The 20,764-nt window shown below is 45.5% G+C and overlaps 1 protein-coding gene across 1 annotated transcript in view; it reads right to left on the bottom strand.

The window, feature by feature from the left end:
- The window catches only part of MAMSTR (MEF2 activating motif and SAP domain containing transcriptional regulator), a 72,094-nt gene that overhangs the window by 9,483 nt on the left and 41,847 nt on the right, over positions 1-20,764 (bottom strand). The window contains exons 9-11 of the mRNA XM_070767231.1: positions 18,915-19,186; positions 14,545-14,692; positions 1,888-2,283 (exon numbers count right to left, since the gene is read on the bottom strand). Coding sequence (XP_070623332.1) covers positions 1,888-2,283; positions 14,545-14,692; positions 18,915-19,186 — 816 coding nt within the window. The remainder of the gene's footprint in view (positions 1-1,887; positions 2,284-14,544; positions 14,693-18,914; positions 19,187-20,764) is intronic.

Here is a 20,764-nt window from a genome sequence, read left to right as displayed (position 1 = left end):
ATTTTAAACCAATTAAAAATTATTTAAAAAAAAGAAATGGCAACACCTGCCAAATGAAACTCACCTAATCTGCTGACTTAGATGTACAATACAATGTATTTTGTGTTACGTCTGCTTATGGTATTTAATTTTCTTATGTTTCTTGTAAAATAGCAAACACAAGAATTTTCCCCAGAAATTTTCAATCAACATTTTAATTCATGGGGTGTGCTGGCCAGCAGCCAAAATCCAAAATATCTTGGGGATGGGGGGGGGCACCAAACCAGGGAAAGCTGTTACAGAAGGCTGCATTTTCTGGAGTCAGAGTGAAACAGATGAGTCAGTCAAAGGATTTTCATTTTCAGGAAAGCAAAATGCATCTGTCATTTTTCAACTCAGAGGAAAGGTGAGCCCTGTGGGTTCTTCCAGGGTGGCGGGTGGGCGGGACCACGAGGGAATCAAACAAGTCAAGATGGAGACTGCATGGCACCCAGTCTTTTTTGACAGGTACAAAGTTCAGTTATATGGTCATGGCTGCCATCTTGCTTATTATTTATTGATTTTATTAAATGTAGAAACTGTGGTGTCGCAGTGGTTAGAAGGCGGTATTGCAGGCTAACACTGCATTCCACTGCCAAGAGTTCGATCCTAACCGGCTCAAGGTTGACCCAATCTTCCATTCTTCCAAAGCTGGTAAAATGAGAACTGTTGGGGGCAGTATGCTGACTCTGTAAACCACTTAGAGAGGACTGTAAAGCATTGTAAAGTGGTATATACGGTAAGTGCTATTGCTACTGTATTGGTCTGTCGGACTCCCAAATGAACTTGGGCAGCTTATCTAATGAAAAGAAAGGATAACCCTTAAAAACTAATTAATCTGGACTTTCTTGATGCCTCTGGGTTCCTCTCTTTGATGTATCCCGACATAAATAAGTTAGCAGACTAAATAAATGAACAGATTTTAAAACCCTTGGAAAGTCTTTGCTGTGAGATAGGCTTCTGGTTGGTTTTCAAAGAGGATTAGACAAATTGATAAATGTTTGCTCCCCATAACTACATGAAATTTCCATATTGAGTATTGGGTGCAGGATTGGGGAGGGTTAATGTCATACCCTGATTGTGGGATATCAGAAAGTTTCTGGTGGATCCTCGTTAGAAGCAGGCTGCTGATCTGCAGACCCCCACTGATATTCATAGATTCATTGTCATTCTATAATTTCTCTCCCATAATTGCTGCCATCTTTCCAAATCTATTGTATAACTTATATTCCTCATTCATTTAATCATTGTATCTTTAACTTGTTCAAACTCTAATTCAATTGTTAACAAATAATTATAATTTTTTAAATCAAATTTTCATCTGAACCAAATATAATTTAATCCAATTTTGTTTTTTGAAAGTTAATACCTTCTGCTTTCATATCTTTTTCATATCCCACTTGTAGCTGAATATACATATACCAATCTATCTTTCTACCCTTTTTATCTAATTCTTCCACTTCCATTTTAACTTTTTTGTTTGTGCTATTATATCTTGTAATATTGTTCGAGTCTATTCTGCTGGGATGAGTCAAAGCTTCTACTGGTAAAATCAAAAAAGGTACTTTAACATAGTGTTTACTTTTCATTTTTTTCCAAATCATAAACAATGAGTTTCTTATACTATGTCTCTGGAAGTATTTTTTGTCTTTCATACCACACAAATGCATGCCATCCTATCTGTAAATCATATCCTTCTAATATCATGAGTCTTTTATTTCTCATAGATTCATAAAACCCTTCATTCCATCAGAATTGTTTTCCAAGATTTTCTTTGATTCATAAGATTGCTATCCCTTTTACAAGCAACCCATGGTCTTATCACGTGGTTTCTTTTTCAGGCTAGTCAAGGAAAGCTGGCTAGCTTACCATGAATCTGTCTTTGGTGCCTCCTCTCTCCTTAGCGCACTCTCTCTTTGGGATGTAAGGAGGGGGCGGAGCCTCCTGCCGGCCAGGTGACTGCAGTGCTTCCTTCCGGCGATTCTTGATCTGCTTGTGCACCTCCAGCTCCTCATGTGGGTTGCTGTCGTGATGCTTCAGCTCTTGATGGAGCTTTAACGCCAGATTCTCCACCACCCGCTGCTTTTCCTGCAGGGCTTGGGGTTCTTCTTCTAATTCAGAAGGTGCTAAGCGGGCGCTGGGGAGTGGCGCAGGTGGGGGCTTCACTCGGGCCACCTGGTAAGGCTTGAGACGTTCCAACAGGGCTGGCTTGGTGCCCGAAACAGGGAGGCCCCGCTTACGGAGCTGCTGGCGGAGTTCGGAGACCTGATAAGCAAAATCATAGCCACAAGTGATGAAAGGGAAGAAAGAGGTGGTAGTTTTATTTTTTTATTTTGTTAGTTACATTTCTAAGCCACCCAATTCCTTGCGGACTCTGGGCAACAGATTATTCATTCACTTAATGATCACGAAGTTATGACGGCATCGATGGAAGGGTAAGTGAACCTTGAGACTACTGAGATTTGATCTGCCAAATTGCTGGCAGCCGGTGATCAGCAGAGGTAGCTTGCAGTACTGCACTCTAACCACTGCGCCACTGAGGCTCTTAACGATCATTTTACAACCTTTCTTGCCACAATTATTAAGGGGATCATTGCAGTCAATAAGTTAGTAACCCGGATGTTAAATGAATCTGGCTTGCCCATTTACTAGGCTTGTCAGGTGGTCACAAAAGCAGATCACATGACCTTGGGATACACATCAATGGTCATAAAGCCGAATCAGTTGCCAAGCATCTGGATTTTTATCACATGATAGGTGATAACATGGGCATTTATATTTTTCGGTGCCGATGTAACTTTGAACAGTCACTAAATGAATCGTTTTTAAGTCGAGGACTAGTACCTTTATTTAGGATTTGTTTCATGCATTTTTATTCCACTTTTCAGTGAAAAACCTTCCAAAGAACAAAACTAAATGTCCTGACATAGAAAGAAAGGGTATTAGAGGAGTGGGAAGCCAAAGGAAGGGCTGGATGGCAGAGTTATGGGTTCATTTGCTCCCCATTTCCACGAGGGGTAAATAAAACATCCCAGATTTGTTTCTTTAGAGGGCAAACTTTTATTTCTGGAGGTTTCTAAAAAGATGCTGGGTTCTCTCACGTCTTGAGGATGGCTTAATTCAGGGCTCTCAAATCGATTTCATTGAGGGCCACATCAGAGTTGTGTTTGACCTTGAGGGGAGGCAGGTGAAAAGACCCGTTGTACCTACCTGAACGGTCTTCTCGATGCACTGGAAGGAGAGTCCAACATGGGTATTTAACCAATCCGATTGGTAGAGACTGAGTAAAAATTTACATAATAAAAGTTACCGCCCCCTTGCAGTCCCCCCATGAGCTCAGTTTTAAAAACGAAAGGCACTTAAGAGGATAACCAACTTTTATTGACCAATGCAATAACTCAGGAACCAACCCAACCTCCGGTGTCCCTGAACTTCAACTACCGGGTGGGTTTGGACTCTCCTTCCAGTGCATCGAGAAGACCGTTCAGGTAGGTACAACGGGTCTTCTCCACTGCATCTGGAAGGAGAGTCCAACATGGGATATACCAAAGATCTTTAAAGCCCATGGGAGGGAGAAGGTCTAACTAGGGACTTAGGAGAAACACAAACTCTTTGAAGAACCCTCCTGCCAAAGGCCGCTTCCGCTGAAGCAAAGGAGTCCAACTTATAATGTCTAATAAATGTTGTAGGGGCTGCCCAGGTTGCAGCTCGACAAATGTCCTCTATCGATGCTTGAGTAGACCAAGCCGCCGAAGTCGCCGCACTCCTGGTTGAGTGAGCTGTCAATCCTTCTGGAACTGTGTGTCCTCCAGCCTTGTAGGCCTCCGAGATACAGTCCTTAATCCACCGACTAATGGATTTCGCCGATAATCCAAGTCCCTTCCTATATTCAGAAAATGAAATAAAAAGATTCTCAGACTTACGAAATTCCTCTGTCCTTCTAATGTAAATCTTTAGAGCTCTCCGGACATCCACCTTATGCCACAGTAGCTCTGATGGATGACTCCCGTGAGAACAGAAATCTGGGAGAATAAGTTCCTGTTTCCTATGAAACACTGTATTTACCTTTGGTACAAAGGTGGGGTCCAAACGAAGAACTACCCTATCCGGATAAAAGACACAGAGGTCAGGTCTCACGGATAACGCCGATAACTCCGACACCCTGCGTGCAGATGTAACAGCTACAAGAAAGGCTGTCTTGATGGAAAGTAGCCTAATTGGTATAGACCTCAATGGTTCAAAGGGAGGTTTAGTTAAAGCCTTAAGTACCCACGTGAGGTCCCAGGATGGAAATCTCCTGACAGGCGGAGAATGTTTATTCGTGGCTCCTTTAATAAAATCTCTGATCCAAGGATGCTGAGCCAAGGGACGAGACTCTGGAGTTTGAATCATGGTGGCTAAGGCTGCCACCTGTCGTCTCAAAGTATTAGGAGCTAAGCCACGTTCCACCCCGGCTTGCAGAAACTCTAAAACAGTTATTACAGAAGCTTCCCTAGGATCCTGTAAATCCTTGTCGCAAAATTTACAAAACGCAGCCCAGGTCGCCTGATAAATTCGTGAAGTCGATGGGCGCCTGGCAGCCTGCATGGTATCTATAACCTTCTCTGGTAAGTCCAACTGCTTTAATTTATGCCTTTCAAGTGCCAACCTGTCAAGTGTAGCCACTGAGGATCTGGGTGTTTCAGATTCCCCTGGCTCAACGAGATGATCCGATCTGGAATCCTCCACGGGGGTGACACTGAAAGTTCCACCAAGTCCGCGAACCACGGGCGACGTGGCCAATACGGCGCTAGTAAGATCACTTCCGCCTCCTCGTGAAGGATCTTTTCCACCACCCTCGGGATGAGATTCACGGGGGGAAATGCGTACAGGAGACCTGGAGGCCAAGGTGACAGTAGGGCGTTGGTCCCCTCTGCTCCTGGATCCGGAAACCGTGTGAAAAACCTCGGAAGCTGAGTGTTCTGGCCGCTGGCAAATAGGTCCACTAGGGGGACCCCAAACCTCTGGGTCAACAGGTAGAACAGGTCTGGATCGAGTCGCCACTCTGACGGATCCAGGGTAGCCCTGCTGAGCCAATCCGCTGTGGAGTTGCTGATCCCTGCAATATGTTCCGCGGTCAGTGACGCCAAATGGGTCTCGGCCCAGGTGAAGAGCCGCATAGTTTCCTCCATAAGACGTTGGGACCTCGTGCCCCCCTGATGATTCAGGTGGGCCCTGGTTGCTACATTGTCTGTTAAGATAAGTATGTGTTTGCCTTCTACTAGTGGGGCAAAGGCCAACAGGGCTAGGAACACTGCTCTTAGTTCTAAGAAATTGATATTGACCGAAGCCAATTCCTCTATTGTCCATTGTCCTTGGGCCATATGACGTCCCAGGTGGGCACCCCACCCGTATAAACTGGCGTCTGTGGTCAGAATGAGACGGTCCTGGGTACGAAAGGGGGAACCCTCCTGAATTGTTGCGGTGAGCCACCACTTCAACGACTCTTTGACCTTCCTTGGTAGGAAGATAATCCTTTGCGAGTGACTGACCCTGGCCCTCTGGGCTGGCAAAAGAAACCACTGAAGGCCTCTTATATGGTGTCTGGCCCAGGGAACTATACCTATGGCTGACACCAACGTACCTAGCACCTTTGACAATAGCGCCATCGGGGCCCGTCTGAGGCGGATTAAGCCGGCGACCAGACGATGAATGTTCTCCTGCCTCTCGGGAGAGAGGGTTACCTTGCCTGATATGGTGTCGATGATGGAACCCAGATGTTGTAGTCTGGTTGTTGGAGACAGCTGACTTTTCTCCACGTTTATAGTGAAGCCATGCGCTTCTAAGGTCCGTATTGTTCTGGCTAAGTCCTCTCTGGCCTGCCTGGGAGACCTGGACAAAATAATTATGTCGTCCAGGTAGGCCATCAGTCTGATAGAATGAGACCGAAGACTGGCCGTCAGGGCGTCCAGCAACTTGGTAAAAGTCCGTGGGGCCGAAGAGAGGCCGAAGGGCATTGCCCTGTACTGGTAATGTACGCCTTCTGAGCAGAACCTGAGGAATTCCCGGTGTGTCGGGTGTACAGGTACGTGGAGGTAGGCCTCCTTTAAATCTATTGAAGTCAACAGGTCCCTGGACCGTACCGAGGGAAGAATAGTCTGTAAGGAGTGCATATGGAACCTCCTGTACTTGATGTAGATGTTGAGTTGTTTCAAATTCAGTATCATTCGGTATCCTCCTGAAGTCTTGGGTACCAGGAAGATCCTGGAGTAAAATCCCCTGCCAACTTCCTGCTGAGGTACCTGTTCGATGGCTTGTATTTCCAGTAAATGGGCAATCTCCTTGCGGATCTGCTGCCTCTTGTGTAGGTCCCGAAGCCTCGGGCAACTTACAAAGCGATGAGGAGGGGGCCCCATGAATTCCAGACGAAGTCCTTCCGATACGGTGGCTAAAACCCACTTGTCCGAGGAAGTGAGCAGCCAGGAGGGGCTGAAGTGCTGCAGCTTCCCTCCTAGAGGTAGGGGCCCGGAGGAGTCATTTGGAACGACGATATCCCCTCTGGTTGCCTCCACGAAAGGGCCGCCTGGACTGCTGGAAGCCTCTGGGACGATCCTGATAAGATCCGCGATCATTCCTGAATGATTGCTGGGAGTACTGATTCTGGTGAAAACCTCTCTGCGCCTGTCCTTGTCCGGTAGAAGCATCCCAACGTGGGTTCTGCCGTCTGGTGTAGGGAGTAAAGCGACGGTCTTGGCGTCTATTGGACTTAAGGAGGACCTTCCTCTTGTCCTTGTCCTCTATGAGGACTTTATCCAAAATGTCACCGAAGAGCATTGATCCCTGCAGTGGAGCTGAGGCCAGGCGCCATTTTGATTTCAAGTCCGCTGGCCAATTTCTCAGCCACAAAAGCCGGCGCGACGACAGCGTAGTGGCCATGCCCCTACTGGCAAACTTAGCTGCGTGTAGGGTGGCGTCGGCGGAAAACTCAGCTGCGGCCTGTAGCTTGCTGATATCCTGGCGAAGTCTGGCTTCCTCCGGGCCAAGGCGTGACTGCAGTTCCTGGAGCCACATGATGGAGGCCCTGTTGAAGAAGGAGGCCGCAGCCGCCGCTCTGAAACCCCAGCCCGCCATTTGGTGGGTCTTGCGTAATAGGGTTTCCGCCTTTCTGTCCTCTGGTTTCAAGCTCTCCCCTGTCTCTGACGGTACAAGGGCACTGGAAACCAGCGTGACTACTGGCTGGTCAATGGGGGGAAACTCCAAAAGTTTTTCCACCTCATCGTCGAATGTGTAGAACTTGCGCTCCAAATTCGAAGGGCCCTGAGCCGCTGCGGGGTGTTGCCAGGGCTTTTTGACTCCCTCAACGAAGATATGCGATGCCGGGATGTGGTCCGACTCGGGTTGGGGTTCTCTTAAAAGGGAAGCAGATGTCTTGCCGGTCTCTGCTTCTGGTGTCTTAGCCGCTCCCTGCAGGTCCATTACCTGCTTTGCCTTAAAAAGCAGAGTCCGAAACAGCGTGGGCTTAAACAGTCCGGCCACTGGCTGCTGTTCTGGGGTGTTCTCATCCTCTGAGAACTCATACTCTTTATCACTGTCCTCGCCAAAGTCCGGATCCTCTGAGAGAGACCCCAAACCCGAGGGGGGCGGTACTGGCCAAAGGCTTCTTGCCTGAGTCTGAGGTCGGTTCACTTGCTGGCCTGTCCCGGCATTTACTCCTTGAGCATAGACATTTGCAAACATCTCCTGTAATTCTGGAGCCATGTGCTGCCACGAACCAGTCTGGGGGCGCAGCCCCGCCGCTGTGGGTGTAAATGTGGCAGAAGGTGCCTGGGTGCCCCTTCTTGGGAGCCCGGAAGGTTCAGGTCTAGTCCAGGACAAGGCTGGAGACGGGGCCTGTGGCAATGACATGAACTGTCCCTCTGGGGACCAGTCACCCTCCTGTAGGGGTCCCAGGTGTCCAAAGGCTGACTGGGGGGTCCCAGGTTCAGGCGTGGTTGGCTGCCTCTGAGTCAGAGGTACTGGAGAAGGGGAGGGGTGCAAGGCTGCCTCCAATTTCTTCTCTAGCGCCTTTATGCGCTTTTCTGCCTCTTTTAATGAAGCCACCGAAGCAGGGGACTGGGAGGGCTTTGACCTCTCCTTATCCTTCCCCTTAGCCTTCTCCTTGCTCACCACTGGGGAGCTGGCCTTCTCGGTATTGGGCTTATCCTCCATTGTACTCACAGCTCCGGTGTTATAATAGGAGTATCACGAGAAAATTGCCTCTCAACAGCTTCGTCACGAAGGAAAAAATGGCTGCCGATGCTGGCCTCGCCCTTGCGGCTGCGCATTAGAGCCGTAGCCCAATTCGCGCCTCTCAGCTGCCGGAAGCCCTTCCGGATGGCGCTCCTGCGCTCCGTGGGGGGTGTAGTCAAAATGGCGCTGCCCAGCGTTTTCGCGGGTCTTTTGCGCTCACCCCCCCCCTTTCGCCGCTTCTTCGGGCTTTCCCAGCCCGGTCTCTGCCCTCCAGGGCTCGCCCAGTCCAGCCGCGGCGATCCCAGCGCTGGCGGCTGCGGCGGCGGCGGTGGCGGAAGTCTCTGCGGCATTCCTCGCCGCTTTACAGCTGATTCGGGCTCCGGCGCTGCCTGCGAACCCCTCCGGGGGTCGCCGTTCTCCCCGAGCCTCCCAGTGGGGGGGGCGGACCCCCCCCACCTTCGGCTCGCAGCCCTTGTTTGACCGCTGAGGCCAGGGACTCCGGGCTGAGGTGCTCCTCTTGGGGGCAGTTCCCTCGGGGGGAAGCAGCCCCTAAGGAGATCGTTGGGGGTGTTGTCCGCGGAGGACAGAGACCCCTGCCTCCAACGTTGATCAGATCTGTAAGGAGACAAAAGAAAAAAGATTAAACTGGTAATAACACCTTAAAATTTATTCAGCAAAACTCAGTATGTCTCTACTCTGGGACTGAGTTTTTAAAACTGAGCTCATGGGGGGACTGCAAGGGGGCGGTAACTTTTATTATGTAAATTTTTACTCAGTCTCTACCAATCGGATTGGTTAAATACCCATGTTGGACTCTCCTTCCAGATGCAGTGGAGAATGGTCAGCTTGACGTCATTCACCGAAGCTCCATTTTCGGCCAGGATAGCCTCCTAGAGCCCTCTGCCAGTGAAAATGGAGTGGCCTCCCTGGATACTTCGGAGAGGGGCGGCATACAAATCTAATAAATAATAATAAATACTGTTTTTGCTGGCAGAGAGGTCCAGAAAGCTGTTATGGCCGAAAACAGAATCTGTGTGGGCCGCGTTTGTGGCCTCTTTGAGCTCTAGTGTCATTGACAAAGGGTTGCAGGAGGCCATTGTAGCTGAAAAAGGAGCTCCATTTTCGCTGCCAAAGGCATCACGGGCCAGCCCTCTGATATTTCAGGACATGTCCACAGGTCAGTTCTAAGCACCCCATGGGTCAGATCTGGTGCACAGGCCTTGAGTATGACACTCCTGGCTCACAGATGGGATTTAACCAGTTCGCCTGAACAGTTAGGCAGTTCAATGGAATAGCTTGCCTTCAAAAGTTGTGGGTGCTCCATTATTAGAGGCTTTCAAAAAGAATGAGGGAAGTACACCCCAAAAGGACAGTGACAGGAACCACTAAAACAATGCAAAAAATTTAAAACAGCCATTCCCCCATTTTATAAAATCAACCCCAAAGCAAACACAGCAACTGTTTTAAATTTTTTGCATTGTTTTAGTGGTTCCTGGTACTGTCCTTTTGGGGTGTAACTCCCTCACTCTTTTTGAGAGCCTCTAATGATGGAGCACCCACAATTTTTGAAGGCAAGCTATTCAATTGGTTGATTGATCTCGCCCTTAGGAAATGTCTCCTTGGTCCTAGGTTGCTTCTCTCTTTGATTAGTTTCCATCCATTTTTTCTTGTTGTGCCTTTTGGTGCTTTGGAAAATAGATTGACTCTCTCATCCTTGTAGGAGCCTCTCAAATTTCCTGATAAAACAATTAATCAATGGAACAACTTGCCTCCAGAAGTTGTAAATGCTCCAACCCTGGAAGTTTTTAAGAAGAGATGATTGGTTAACTATTTGTCTGATAGAAATCTGCAGGCGGGCTGCACTCAGGAACATCCTGCCCCACGTTTGAAAGTGCTCCTGTTGTCGCAGTGTTGATCAGTGTCTGGCTATCAGATCCTCAACATTCCTGGATTTTAGGTGTTGTTATAGAATACCAGGTCGGCACGTCACAAAGCCTCCATTATTCACAAACTTATCTTGGCAAACTTATCTGGGGCTGTGCGCCCCAGGGGAGGAGTGGTGGCTGTTGTCATTCATGAATGGTTAGAGCCTTTCAGAGGCTTCTCTTAGCAGATAACCAAATGTGTGATGCTCTGGCTGAAGAGAAGAGTTGGAATGGCTACTGGAATGCCACCTTCTACGGTTGACCTATCCAGATTCCTAAGAGGTCAGTAAGGGGCGAGTACAAGTGCACTAGAGTGCCTTCCGTCCCCTGTCCTATTGCTCTCCTATATCTCCTATATACCTTTCCTCTATTCCTATATCTCTTCTTCTATTCTTTCATTGATATATTCTATTCCTATATCTTCTTTTCTATTATTTCTTAGATATATTTTACTATGAGTATCTCCTCTATAACCTTCATCATGTATTTTACTATGTGTATATTGATATATACCCACTAAAACCCTCATTGTGTATTGGACTTTTATATCCTTTCTTTATATATAATAACTCATGTCTATCCTCTTCAATATGTATTGTGCATTGGACAAAATAAATAAATAAAAAATAAAAATAAATCCTGGGGCAGGGTTAGTAGTAGAAGACTCCGCACATCAACATATAATAATCCTCAATTTACACTCATTCAGTTAATGAGAATTTGAAGTTATGTCACATTGGGGGGAAAAAGCCTGTTCCTCACATTTATGACTAGGTCCTCACACTTATGACTTTTGCAGCACCACTTTCGGCAACCAGCTTGCATTTACGACCGGTGGCGGTTTTCTGCAGTCCCACAATTGCAATTTGCAATTTCCCTCCCCCCTGCCAGTTCCCAGCATCAAATGCCCAGAATGGGTTTTTACTTGCGATTGCTCTATTCAAATATTTCACAACTTAACAACTAAGGATTTGTTTAATAACTGTAGTGATTCGCTTAATGGCTATCGTTATAATGGTCACAGAAATGAGGGAATTGTTTTTAATAGGAAAGTGAACACAAGAACAAGGGGACACAATCTGAAGTTAGTTGGGGGAAAGATCAAAAGCAACGTGAGAAAATATTATTTTACTGAAAGAGTAGTAGATCCTTGGAACAAACTTCCAGCAGACATGGTTGGTAAATCCACAGTAACTGAATTTAAACATGCCTGGGATAAACATATATCCATTGTAAGATAAAATACAGGAAATAGTATAAGGGCAGACTAGATGGACCATGAGGTCTTTTTCTGCCGTCAGTCTTCTATGTTTCTATGAAATCAGGCCCCACTCAACTTAGAATTTGAGACAGATATTCTGACCGCAATTGTGAATGTTAAGTCGGCCTACATTCTGCTTCTGGATTTCCATGGTAACCAAGGTAACCATCAAAGTATCTCAAGTCGTTGATGGCTGAAATACATTGGAGATTGCAGGACAGGCCACCAGCACTTCTACATTGCTGCCTGCAATCTAACTGTACACAGTGACACGCCATAAATGTGGATCCTGATCTTTCACAGAGGACTGAAGTTTGGGGTCTCCTTCATGACAAACATAGCTGGAATGCACATTTTGGGTGTGCATAAGCGCACCAGAGTGCCTTCCATCCCCTATACTAATGTTTCTTTTTACTAGTGTCATGTATATGAATATTATTATATCTTTGTATACCACCAATATGTATTTGACAGAACAAACAAACAAAAATAAAATATCTTCCCAATTGTGTCTTTTTTTCCCCTGGGAAGAGAAAGAGGGGAAACCAAAGTCACTGGATCCCCTTTCCTTCCTCAAAAGAGTTCTGAAGAGGCGAAACTCAGCTCCCTGGGTTGCTTCCCCCCCCCCCCAAGAGATCAGGCCGGCAATGATATAATAACCACCATATCTTTCATGCAAGAAAAGACAGACTGGTTGTACAACATCAACTTGAACATGATTGATTTATTGATTGATTATTTATTTTTTATTTATGTATCTATGTATCTATGTATCTATGTATCTATGTATCTATGTATCTATTTATCTATTTATCTATTTACTTACTTACTTACTTACTTACTTACTTACTTACTTACTTACTTACTTACTTACTTACTTACTTACTTACTTACTTATTTATTGGATTTGTATGTCGCCCCTCTCCGAGGATTCTATGCAAATTGTATTGCTTGTATTGATTTACTTTTGGGCTCCCTATTATCTCTTCTCCCCCTAGGACACATTTATTTATTATATTTTGATGCCACCTTTATTATTGTTATAAATAACCCAAGGCAGAAAATATATCTAATACCCCTTCCTCCTCCTATTTTTCTCCACAACCACCACCCCTGTGAAGTAGGTTGGGCTGAGAGTGACTGGCTCGAGGTCACCCAATTAGCTTTCATGCTAAGGTGGGACCGAAACTCATAGTCTCCTGGTGATTGGTTCAAAGTCACCCAATTGATATTCATACGTAAGGCGGAGCCAGAACTCACAGATTCATTGCGATTGGCCTCAAACCTACCCAAACTGACTCCATGTTTAGATGGGACTAAAACTAGGTTTTCTGGTCCTTTAGACCAGGATCTTTAGGCCACCATATCATACTGGCTCTCACACCTGCCCACTTATAGCTTTTACAGTTCCTTTCCCTTGACTGTGAATGTGTATTTGTCATATAATACGAGGGTCATCCAGAAAGCAATGCACCGCATTTTTTTTCTCAGCCTACAGTAATGGTACGAATGCAGAACTTTAGATATACATTATTTGAATTGTCAGGAGTGCGTGTGTAAATTTTGCGTTTCTTCAGACAGATAGCGTAGCTGCAGCAGTGTTTCGAAATGGCATCTGTAAGTGATGTGTGTAAGAGAAGCAGCGTGTCGTCATTGAATTTCTCACTGCAGAGAAAGAAACTGTTGGGAACATTCACAAATGTTTGTGTACAGTTTATAGAGAATCTGCAGTCGACAGAAGTACGGTTAGTCGCTGGGCACAGAGGGTGAGGCCATTAGAACAAGGAGTGGTACCGACAGGGCATACACGCCCTTGTGTCTCGCTGGTGGAAGGCCATAGAACGGGACGGAAATTACGTGGGAAAATAGGGAGTGTAGAAGAAACATCATTCTTTCTTGTGTGTAAGTTTCATTGTGTTCAATAAATAATTGTTGAAGAAAGAAATGTGGTGCATTACTTTCTGGGCGACCCTCGTATATACAGAATTTTGTATTTATTTATTTTGTCATATTTATATAGTATTATATTGGAGATGGTAATCTTTGAAAGATTTATGCAAAATAATTTCATTCTAATGTATTCTTATTAGTGTACATTCAAAGTAACGAAGTGTTGTGGTTAGCTCTGGCCCAGCTCCTGCCCCAAGGACTGTGGATGTGGGGGAGACATCCACATGCTGCAGGCCTGTTTTGCCCCCGGTGGAATCTGCTGATGAAGGCTTCTCTGACCAAGAAGACATGAGTGACAGGGAGGAGGAGAGTGTGGCAGAACAAGAGTTAATGATACAGCCACGCATGCGGAGAGCGATGCATAGGCAACAACAACTGAGAGATTATTATCAAAGAAAATGAGGCCACCTGTGGTTGGGTGGGGCTGTGGTAATTAGTGAGGCTGCTATAAATAGCAGCCTGTGGGTTTGGCCATTGTGGAGGATTATCTGATCGTTGTGTTTCGGGACTGCTTTACTGACTTTGACTTTTTGTGTGCTGATTTTTCCCCGCTTTGAAACTAAACCAGGGCAAAGTGTGTTTCACTTTGTGAAAGAAGAAGGACTGTAAATTGCCTCACAGCTGCAATCTAAGTATCACAGAACTGATAAGGGACTTGTACAAATTACCAGTTTGGTTGGAGACGAGTGCTCTTTGCTATACCGAAAGAGGGCTTGCTTTAAGTGAATTTTCATGATAAAGAACATTGTTTTGAATTTTCAAACGTGTGTGTGTCTGAAATTTGTACCTGTGAATTTTTGGGAGGATTCTACCAGAGAGCCCAACAGAACACGAAGTTATTCTATTCTCTACTTTTCTGTTACCCAGTGCCCAAACTAGAACATATGTGCATGTGCGCGCTGGAACACTGGAGACCCAAAGCCCAACTGATTGCTGAACGCATGCCTGTTTTTTGGCTGTTTTCAGTCTGGTTTTTGGGCCATTTTCAGGATGTTTTCCAGTGCTCCGGCACCTGCAAAGTTCAGCTGGCCAGCTGTCAAAAATCACCGTCATGGCTCTACTCTACTCTATATTTCTAAATCGGGTGATGGTTTTTCCATGTTACTAACTCCTGTGTGTTTAATCAACACTTTGCCAGTAATTTGCTTAAGGAGATTTGAATTGATAAACCCCCAAACCTACCGTGAGTTCTTCTAGGTTGGCAGGTAAGAGTTCCGGTTTCGGTGGCAAAGGGGAGATTGGGTTGGCCGGAGAAGGAAGAGGGAGCATTGGAGGTCCACTTGTGGGAGCCGGAGTCCCAGGGAAATTCAAAAGTTGCTCTGGAGCATTGCTGGATTAAAGAGAAAGAAGCAGAGAAAGAAAATAAACAAGAGTCTATTGCTTCTAGGCTATAAGAACAAAATGATATTAGTCCACCTAACAGATGTCTAAATTTGTTCAAAGTTTGGCAGCATACAGGTTTAACTGATTATTATTATTATTATTTGGGGCAGCATAAATTGGAAAGCTGCTGGTTTAAATTTCCACGTAGTAAAGAAACTGAAAGGCTCTTTTTAAACCGATCAGTGGCTTGCCACCAAAGTCCCTCACAAGATTATTGAGAAGAACAAATGTGGACAAGGGAGCCATCCATTCTTCCTAAGGTTGTTTGAAGGAGGAATAAAAGACAGTTCTGTAAAGACAAATAAAACAATTCACCAAAACAGCTCTAAGCCACCCTTCCACAATTCTTAAGACACAGGAGAAACTTCCTAACATTAAGGATAGATGTGGCATCCCAGCTGAAAAGCTCCAGAATAAGGAATGAAGGATAAGGCAGCAAAATGAAATATTTTATTACATGTTCAAGTTTCAAATTTTATTGGATTTATATGCCGCCCCTCTCCGAAAACTCGGGGCGGCTAACAACAATCATAAACAATGTACAATAAAATCCAATACTAAAAGCAAATTTAAAACCCCTTAATATATAAAAACCAAACATACATACAAGCATACCATATATACAGTTGTGACGGCCTCGGGGGAGAAAGAGTCTTAATTCCCCCATGCCTGGCGGCAGAGGTGGGTTTTAAGAAGCTTACGAAAGGCAAGGAGGGTGGGGGCAATTCTGATCTCTGGGGGGAGTTGGTTCCAGAGGGTCGGGGCCGCCACAGAGAAGGCTCTTCCCCTGGGTCCAGCCAAGTGGCATTGTTTAGTTGACGGGACCCGGAGAAGACCCACTCTGTGGGACCTAACTGGCCGCTGGGATTCGTGCGGCAGAAGGCGGTCCCTGAGGTAATCTGGTCCGGTGCCATGAAGGGCTTTATAGGTCATAACCAACACTTTGAATTGTGACCGGAAACTGATCGGCAACCAATGCAGACTGCGGAGTGTTGGTGTGACATGGGCATATTTAGGGAAGCCCATGATTGCTCCAAATGAGGACAGAATTTCATTACAATACCTGTACAGGTAGACCTTGACCTATAACCTTTTGTATAATGGCAGTCTGGAATTACAACACCATTGGAAATTGTGCTTTATAGTCTGTAAAGCACTCCCTGGCCGCCACTACAAAATCTTGCAAAATCATCCTTGCGGTCCCGTGATCACAATCTGGATGCTTGGCAACCTGTTGCAATCTGGATGGTTCGCAAAATACAGCTGGTTGCTAAGCGTCCTGCGATCATGTGGTTACCATTTCCAATCTTCTCTGCCCGTTTCCCGAGAAAGCCAATGGGAAAGACGGCAGGGAAGTTTACACATTAAAGAGCACTACACCTTGTCCCTGGGGGATTGGTTGAAACAGCTGCCTTCTGATGGGAGCTGAATTTGGGACCGCCTTCTGCCTCACATGTACCAGTGACTGATTAGATCGCACAGAGTTGGCCTTCTCCGGGCCCCATCGGCCAAGCAATGGCGGCAGGTAGAACTGCAGGGAAGGGCCTTCTCTGTTGGGGCTCCGGTCCTCTGGAACCAACTCCCCCCAGAGATTCGTACTGTCCCCACCCACCTGGCCTTCCGAAAGACTTTGAAAACACACTTATGCCAGCAAACTTCGGGCTATTGAGCAACTGTATGCTACTCCAGCCAGTAGTATGAATGACCGAAGGGTGTATATCAGATTTTAAATTTTGTATTCATTTTGTATAATATGTATTTTGGGATATTTTTAATTTTTGTAGTTATTTTATTGCTGTACACTGCCCTAAGGTCGTTAGGAGAGGGGTGGCTTATAAATTTGATTAAATAAATAAATGAATGAATAAACAAATAAATTCCTTCAATGAGGAACACATGACTTAGATTTTGTAACTTGTGAACTAACATAAAACACTTTGTGTTTTAATTTGACTTATTTTCTATGTTCAGGTTCATTACACACTGGAATGTAGGAAAACTTTTATCCTACAGTTGCATGGATTGATTAGATAGTTTTTAACATTCCTAAATTGAAAACATAATTTATAGAAGGATGTCTGGAGACTGTCTCCTGATAAGAAAAAGTTTTTTTTACTGTCAACTGGCATATGGTTATCTAACTTCTAACAAGCTTTGTAGTTGATTTACTGTGCGGTGGGTTGGGGGGGAGGGGTTTGACGGTTATCTTGACTAACTAACTTTCCTGTTTCATTTTTCTTTGTTGTGTTAGTTATAAAAAGGAATATAAAATGGGTTTCGAGATTCTTTCTAGTTGTTTCTAGAATTGGTGAATAGGTATTGAGGTTATGCCACCGCAATTATTGGGACTTGTGTGAATTCACCATGACTAATTTCAGTAGATGCTTCTCTTGAGTAGCTAACTAATTCTGAATTCTGGTACTTAATAAAAATGGTCAGTTAATTTAACACTGCTTTTTGCACTTCTGGGGCATCTTTACCCAGAGCCAAAAAGTCAAAGAAATAAAAATAGCAGTATGTTCCTTGCTTAATTGGAAAGCAACACACACTTTAATCTTAATTGGAGAGCAATTCCTTGAAGTGGAGAATAAGTGGTGAGTCTCTGGGGGATCCTAGGAAAAGAAATATACATGTTTTAGCAGCACCCAACAGCGAGCTGTGCTGTGAATCAAGAGTGAGCCCATGGCAAACAGGGCACTATCTGCAAGATGGTTCAAAAAAGTCAAGACAGGTACAGGTAATAATTGAACAGTAATTTGGCCACCTTCTTTATTTCTTCATTTTATATAGCAGCGACTCTGGGCAGCACATTATCATAAAACACTTTACCAGTTAGCTACGATATAAAAAGAAAAATTAAAGACAAAAAAGTCCTCAATTTACCACCATTCATTTAGCGCTGTTCAAATTTACAACAGCATCGAAAATAGTGACTTACAACCAGAGGTGAAATGCTACCAGTTCGGACTGGTTTGCCCAAACTACTAGTAAAAAGTGCTACCGGTTTGGGCAAACCAGTATATCCCACGATCAGCTGTGTTGCGTAATCTAGTTTAGATTAGATTACTTAGATTAGTTTAGCTAGAAAACATAATTTCCTACTTTCTAGCTAATCTAAATGATGTGGCACAGCTGATCCCCCTCCTCGCTGTTCTACTTACCTTTGCAGACGCTGATGGCTTCAAAAGGATCCTTTTTCAGTGTTGCCCAGGAGTGCCTGCGGCACGTAAAGCAAACCAGTGGCACTTCTACTTACAACAAGTCCTTGCACTTATGGATATTGCAACATCCTCTTGGTCGTGTGATCCAAATTCAGTCCCTTGGGCAACTGGCATATATATTTACGACAGTTGCCATGTTCTGGGATCGCCATTTGCAACCTTCCCAGTCGGCTTCACACAAGCAACGTCAATGGGGGAAGCCAGATTTGTTTGATGACTGCATCGATTCCCATAACAACTGCAGTGATTTGCTTAACAACTTCGGCCACAATGGTAATAAAATTGAATGTGACTCCTCGGGAAACAGCTACCTTTGCTGAGCAACAGAAATTCTGGTCCCAATTGTGGTGTTAGTTGAGGACTATCTACAGCTGCCAAGAAATATATTATCTAAAGATGTTGACCAGGTGGGAGTTGCCACTCCCACCACTGGTGCGCTGTGCACATCTCTGGTGTGTGCGTCTCAATGAGATTTTACTTTTGTGCATGCGCAGGAAGCAAAATCTCGCAAGGGGATGAGCGTGTGAGATTTTGGCACATGTGCAGAAGCAAAAACCCACCGAAATCTCTCTCTCTCTCTATCCCTTCTTGAGAATTTGCTTCTTGCACGTGCGCAGAAACAAAATCTCACTCGGATGCGCGCATGTGCACGCCGGAGACTCAGAACTATGCGCGCAGCTCAATTTTCGTTACCGGTGCGATGGCGTCAATCGTGCCGCTAGGAACCCGTCATTAATGTTGACCCAGCCAGGTAAGGGCCCCCTCATCCGCTCAGGGCATATATAACTGTGTCTTCTGAAAGGCCAACAAGGGGAGGTCCCAATTTGAGGAGGAAAAAAGTTCCAGAGGACAGGCGCAATGTCTCCTCTCTGCTGTTGGGTTTCCCCTGCAGTTGAAGCACCTTGCAAACCCTACCTGTGGAATCCTCAGGGCAAAGCTAAGACTTACCTGGCGGGAACGGCATGGAGTGCTTGAACGCAGAAGGTTGCTGGGGAGGTGGGCACGGGCTGCTGCTGCTGATTCAAGATCTGGAGCTGCAGAAAAACCTGCTGTTGCTGCAGGAGGTGAGCGTAGGCGGCGTCCATGGGCAAGGGGGCCTGCTCGCCCTTCTGGTCGGGAGGCATGTACTGGTGGTACTTCAGCTTCTTGACTTTGGGCCGGGGCTCCTTGGCCTTTTTGGGTCGAGGTGCCTTTCTGGCCTCAGGAACTTTGTGTAAGGCCTAGAGAGCGGGATTGAAAAAGGAAGGAAAGTAAAGGTGGCTGAGGATGTCCGTGCACCAGAGCTGGGAGAGAATCTAGGGCAGTGATGGCGAACCTATGGCACAGATGCCATAGGTGGCATGCGGAGCCATATCTGCTGTCGTGCGAGCCGTTACCCTAGCTCAGCTCCAATGTGCCTATATGTACTGGTCAGCAGACTTTTGGCTTGCACAGAGGCTCTGGAAGAGTGTTTTTGTCTTCCAGAGAGCCTCTGGGGTGATGGGGGAGGTCACTTTTACCCTTCCCTGGCTCCAGGGAAGCCTTTGGAGCCTTTGGTGGGAGAAACACAACCCTACTGGGCACACCAGAAGTTGGAAAACACATCATTTCTGCCTTCCAGAGTGCCTCCAGAGGGTCAGTGAAACTGTTTTTGCCCTCCCCAGGTATTGAATTATAGGTCTGGGCACTCATGCATGAATGATAGTGCATAGAGCCGGGGTGGCGCAGCAGGTAGAGTGCTGTTCTGCAGGCCACTGAAGCTGACTGTAGATCTGCAGGTCAGCGGTTCAAATCTCATCACCAGCTCAAGGTTGACTCAGCCTTCCATCCTTTCGAGGAGGGTAAAATGAGGACCCGAATTGTGGGGGCAATATGCTGGCTCTGTTAAAAAGTGCTATTGCTAACATGTTGTAAGCCGCCCTGAGTCTAAGGAGAAGGGCAGCATAAAAGTTTGTAAGAAGAAGCAATTTTTCCCATAGGAATCAATGTAAAAGCAAATAATGTGTACGATTGGGGAAATCACCGGGAGGGTGGATTCTTAGAGAGGCCCCATGGAGGCTTCTCCCCACCTTTTCCGGTCCTGTTTCCTCCCAGGAAATTCTTAGAGAGGCCCCACAGAGGCTTCTTCCTGCCTTTTCCAGCCCTATTTCCTCCCAGGAGATTCCTAGAAAGGCTCCACGGAGGCTTCTCTCTGCCTTTTCCAGTTAAAGTTTCGGAGGCTCGGGTTTGTAAGGGGAAAATGGTTCTTGAGAAGACGCAAAAAAATATTGAACACCCGATTCTTATCTGGAAAAGTTTGTAAGTAGAGGCATTTGTAGGTAGAGGTACCACTGTATATTTATCATACAAGAATAGAATTATAGTTTGTATTAACATAACAAAGTATAAAGAAGTGATAAAAAGGATAATAAGACAGAAGGACAGGGATGGTAGGCACAATAGTACACTTATGCATACCCCTTACAGACCTCTTAGAAAAGGGAAGAGGTCAACAGTAGATAATTTAAGGTTGAAGATCTTGGAGTTAGGGGAAGAAACAACAGAATCAGGTAGTTAGTTCCAGGCGCTGATCACTCAGTGATCAATTGATCACACATCTACTACTTAGTGAAACTGGAGAAACTAAGAAAATAGATTTGGGGAAATTTGACTGGATTAGTGTTTAACATTAAGAAGAATGCCAGAAGGGTGGTTCTTAGCGCATTTACAATATTGTAACAGCACTTTTGGATGAGTCTCAGTTTTTTAATATCTGGACTTCTGCATTTGCTTCCTCGAGTGTGGAAAGCCAGGGTACACTTTGAAATAAATAAATAATA

This window comes from Erythrolamprus reginae, chromosome Z (assembly GCF_031021105.1).
Source record: "Erythrolamprus reginae isolate rEryReg1 chromosome Z, rEryReg1.hap1, whole genome shotgun sequence".
Lineage (NCBI taxonomy): Eukaryota > Metazoa > Chordata > Lepidosauria > Squamata > Dipsadidae > Erythrolamprus > Erythrolamprus reginae.
Note: the sequence above shows the minus strand (reverse complement) of the source record. Positions and strands in the feature narration are given on the sequence as shown.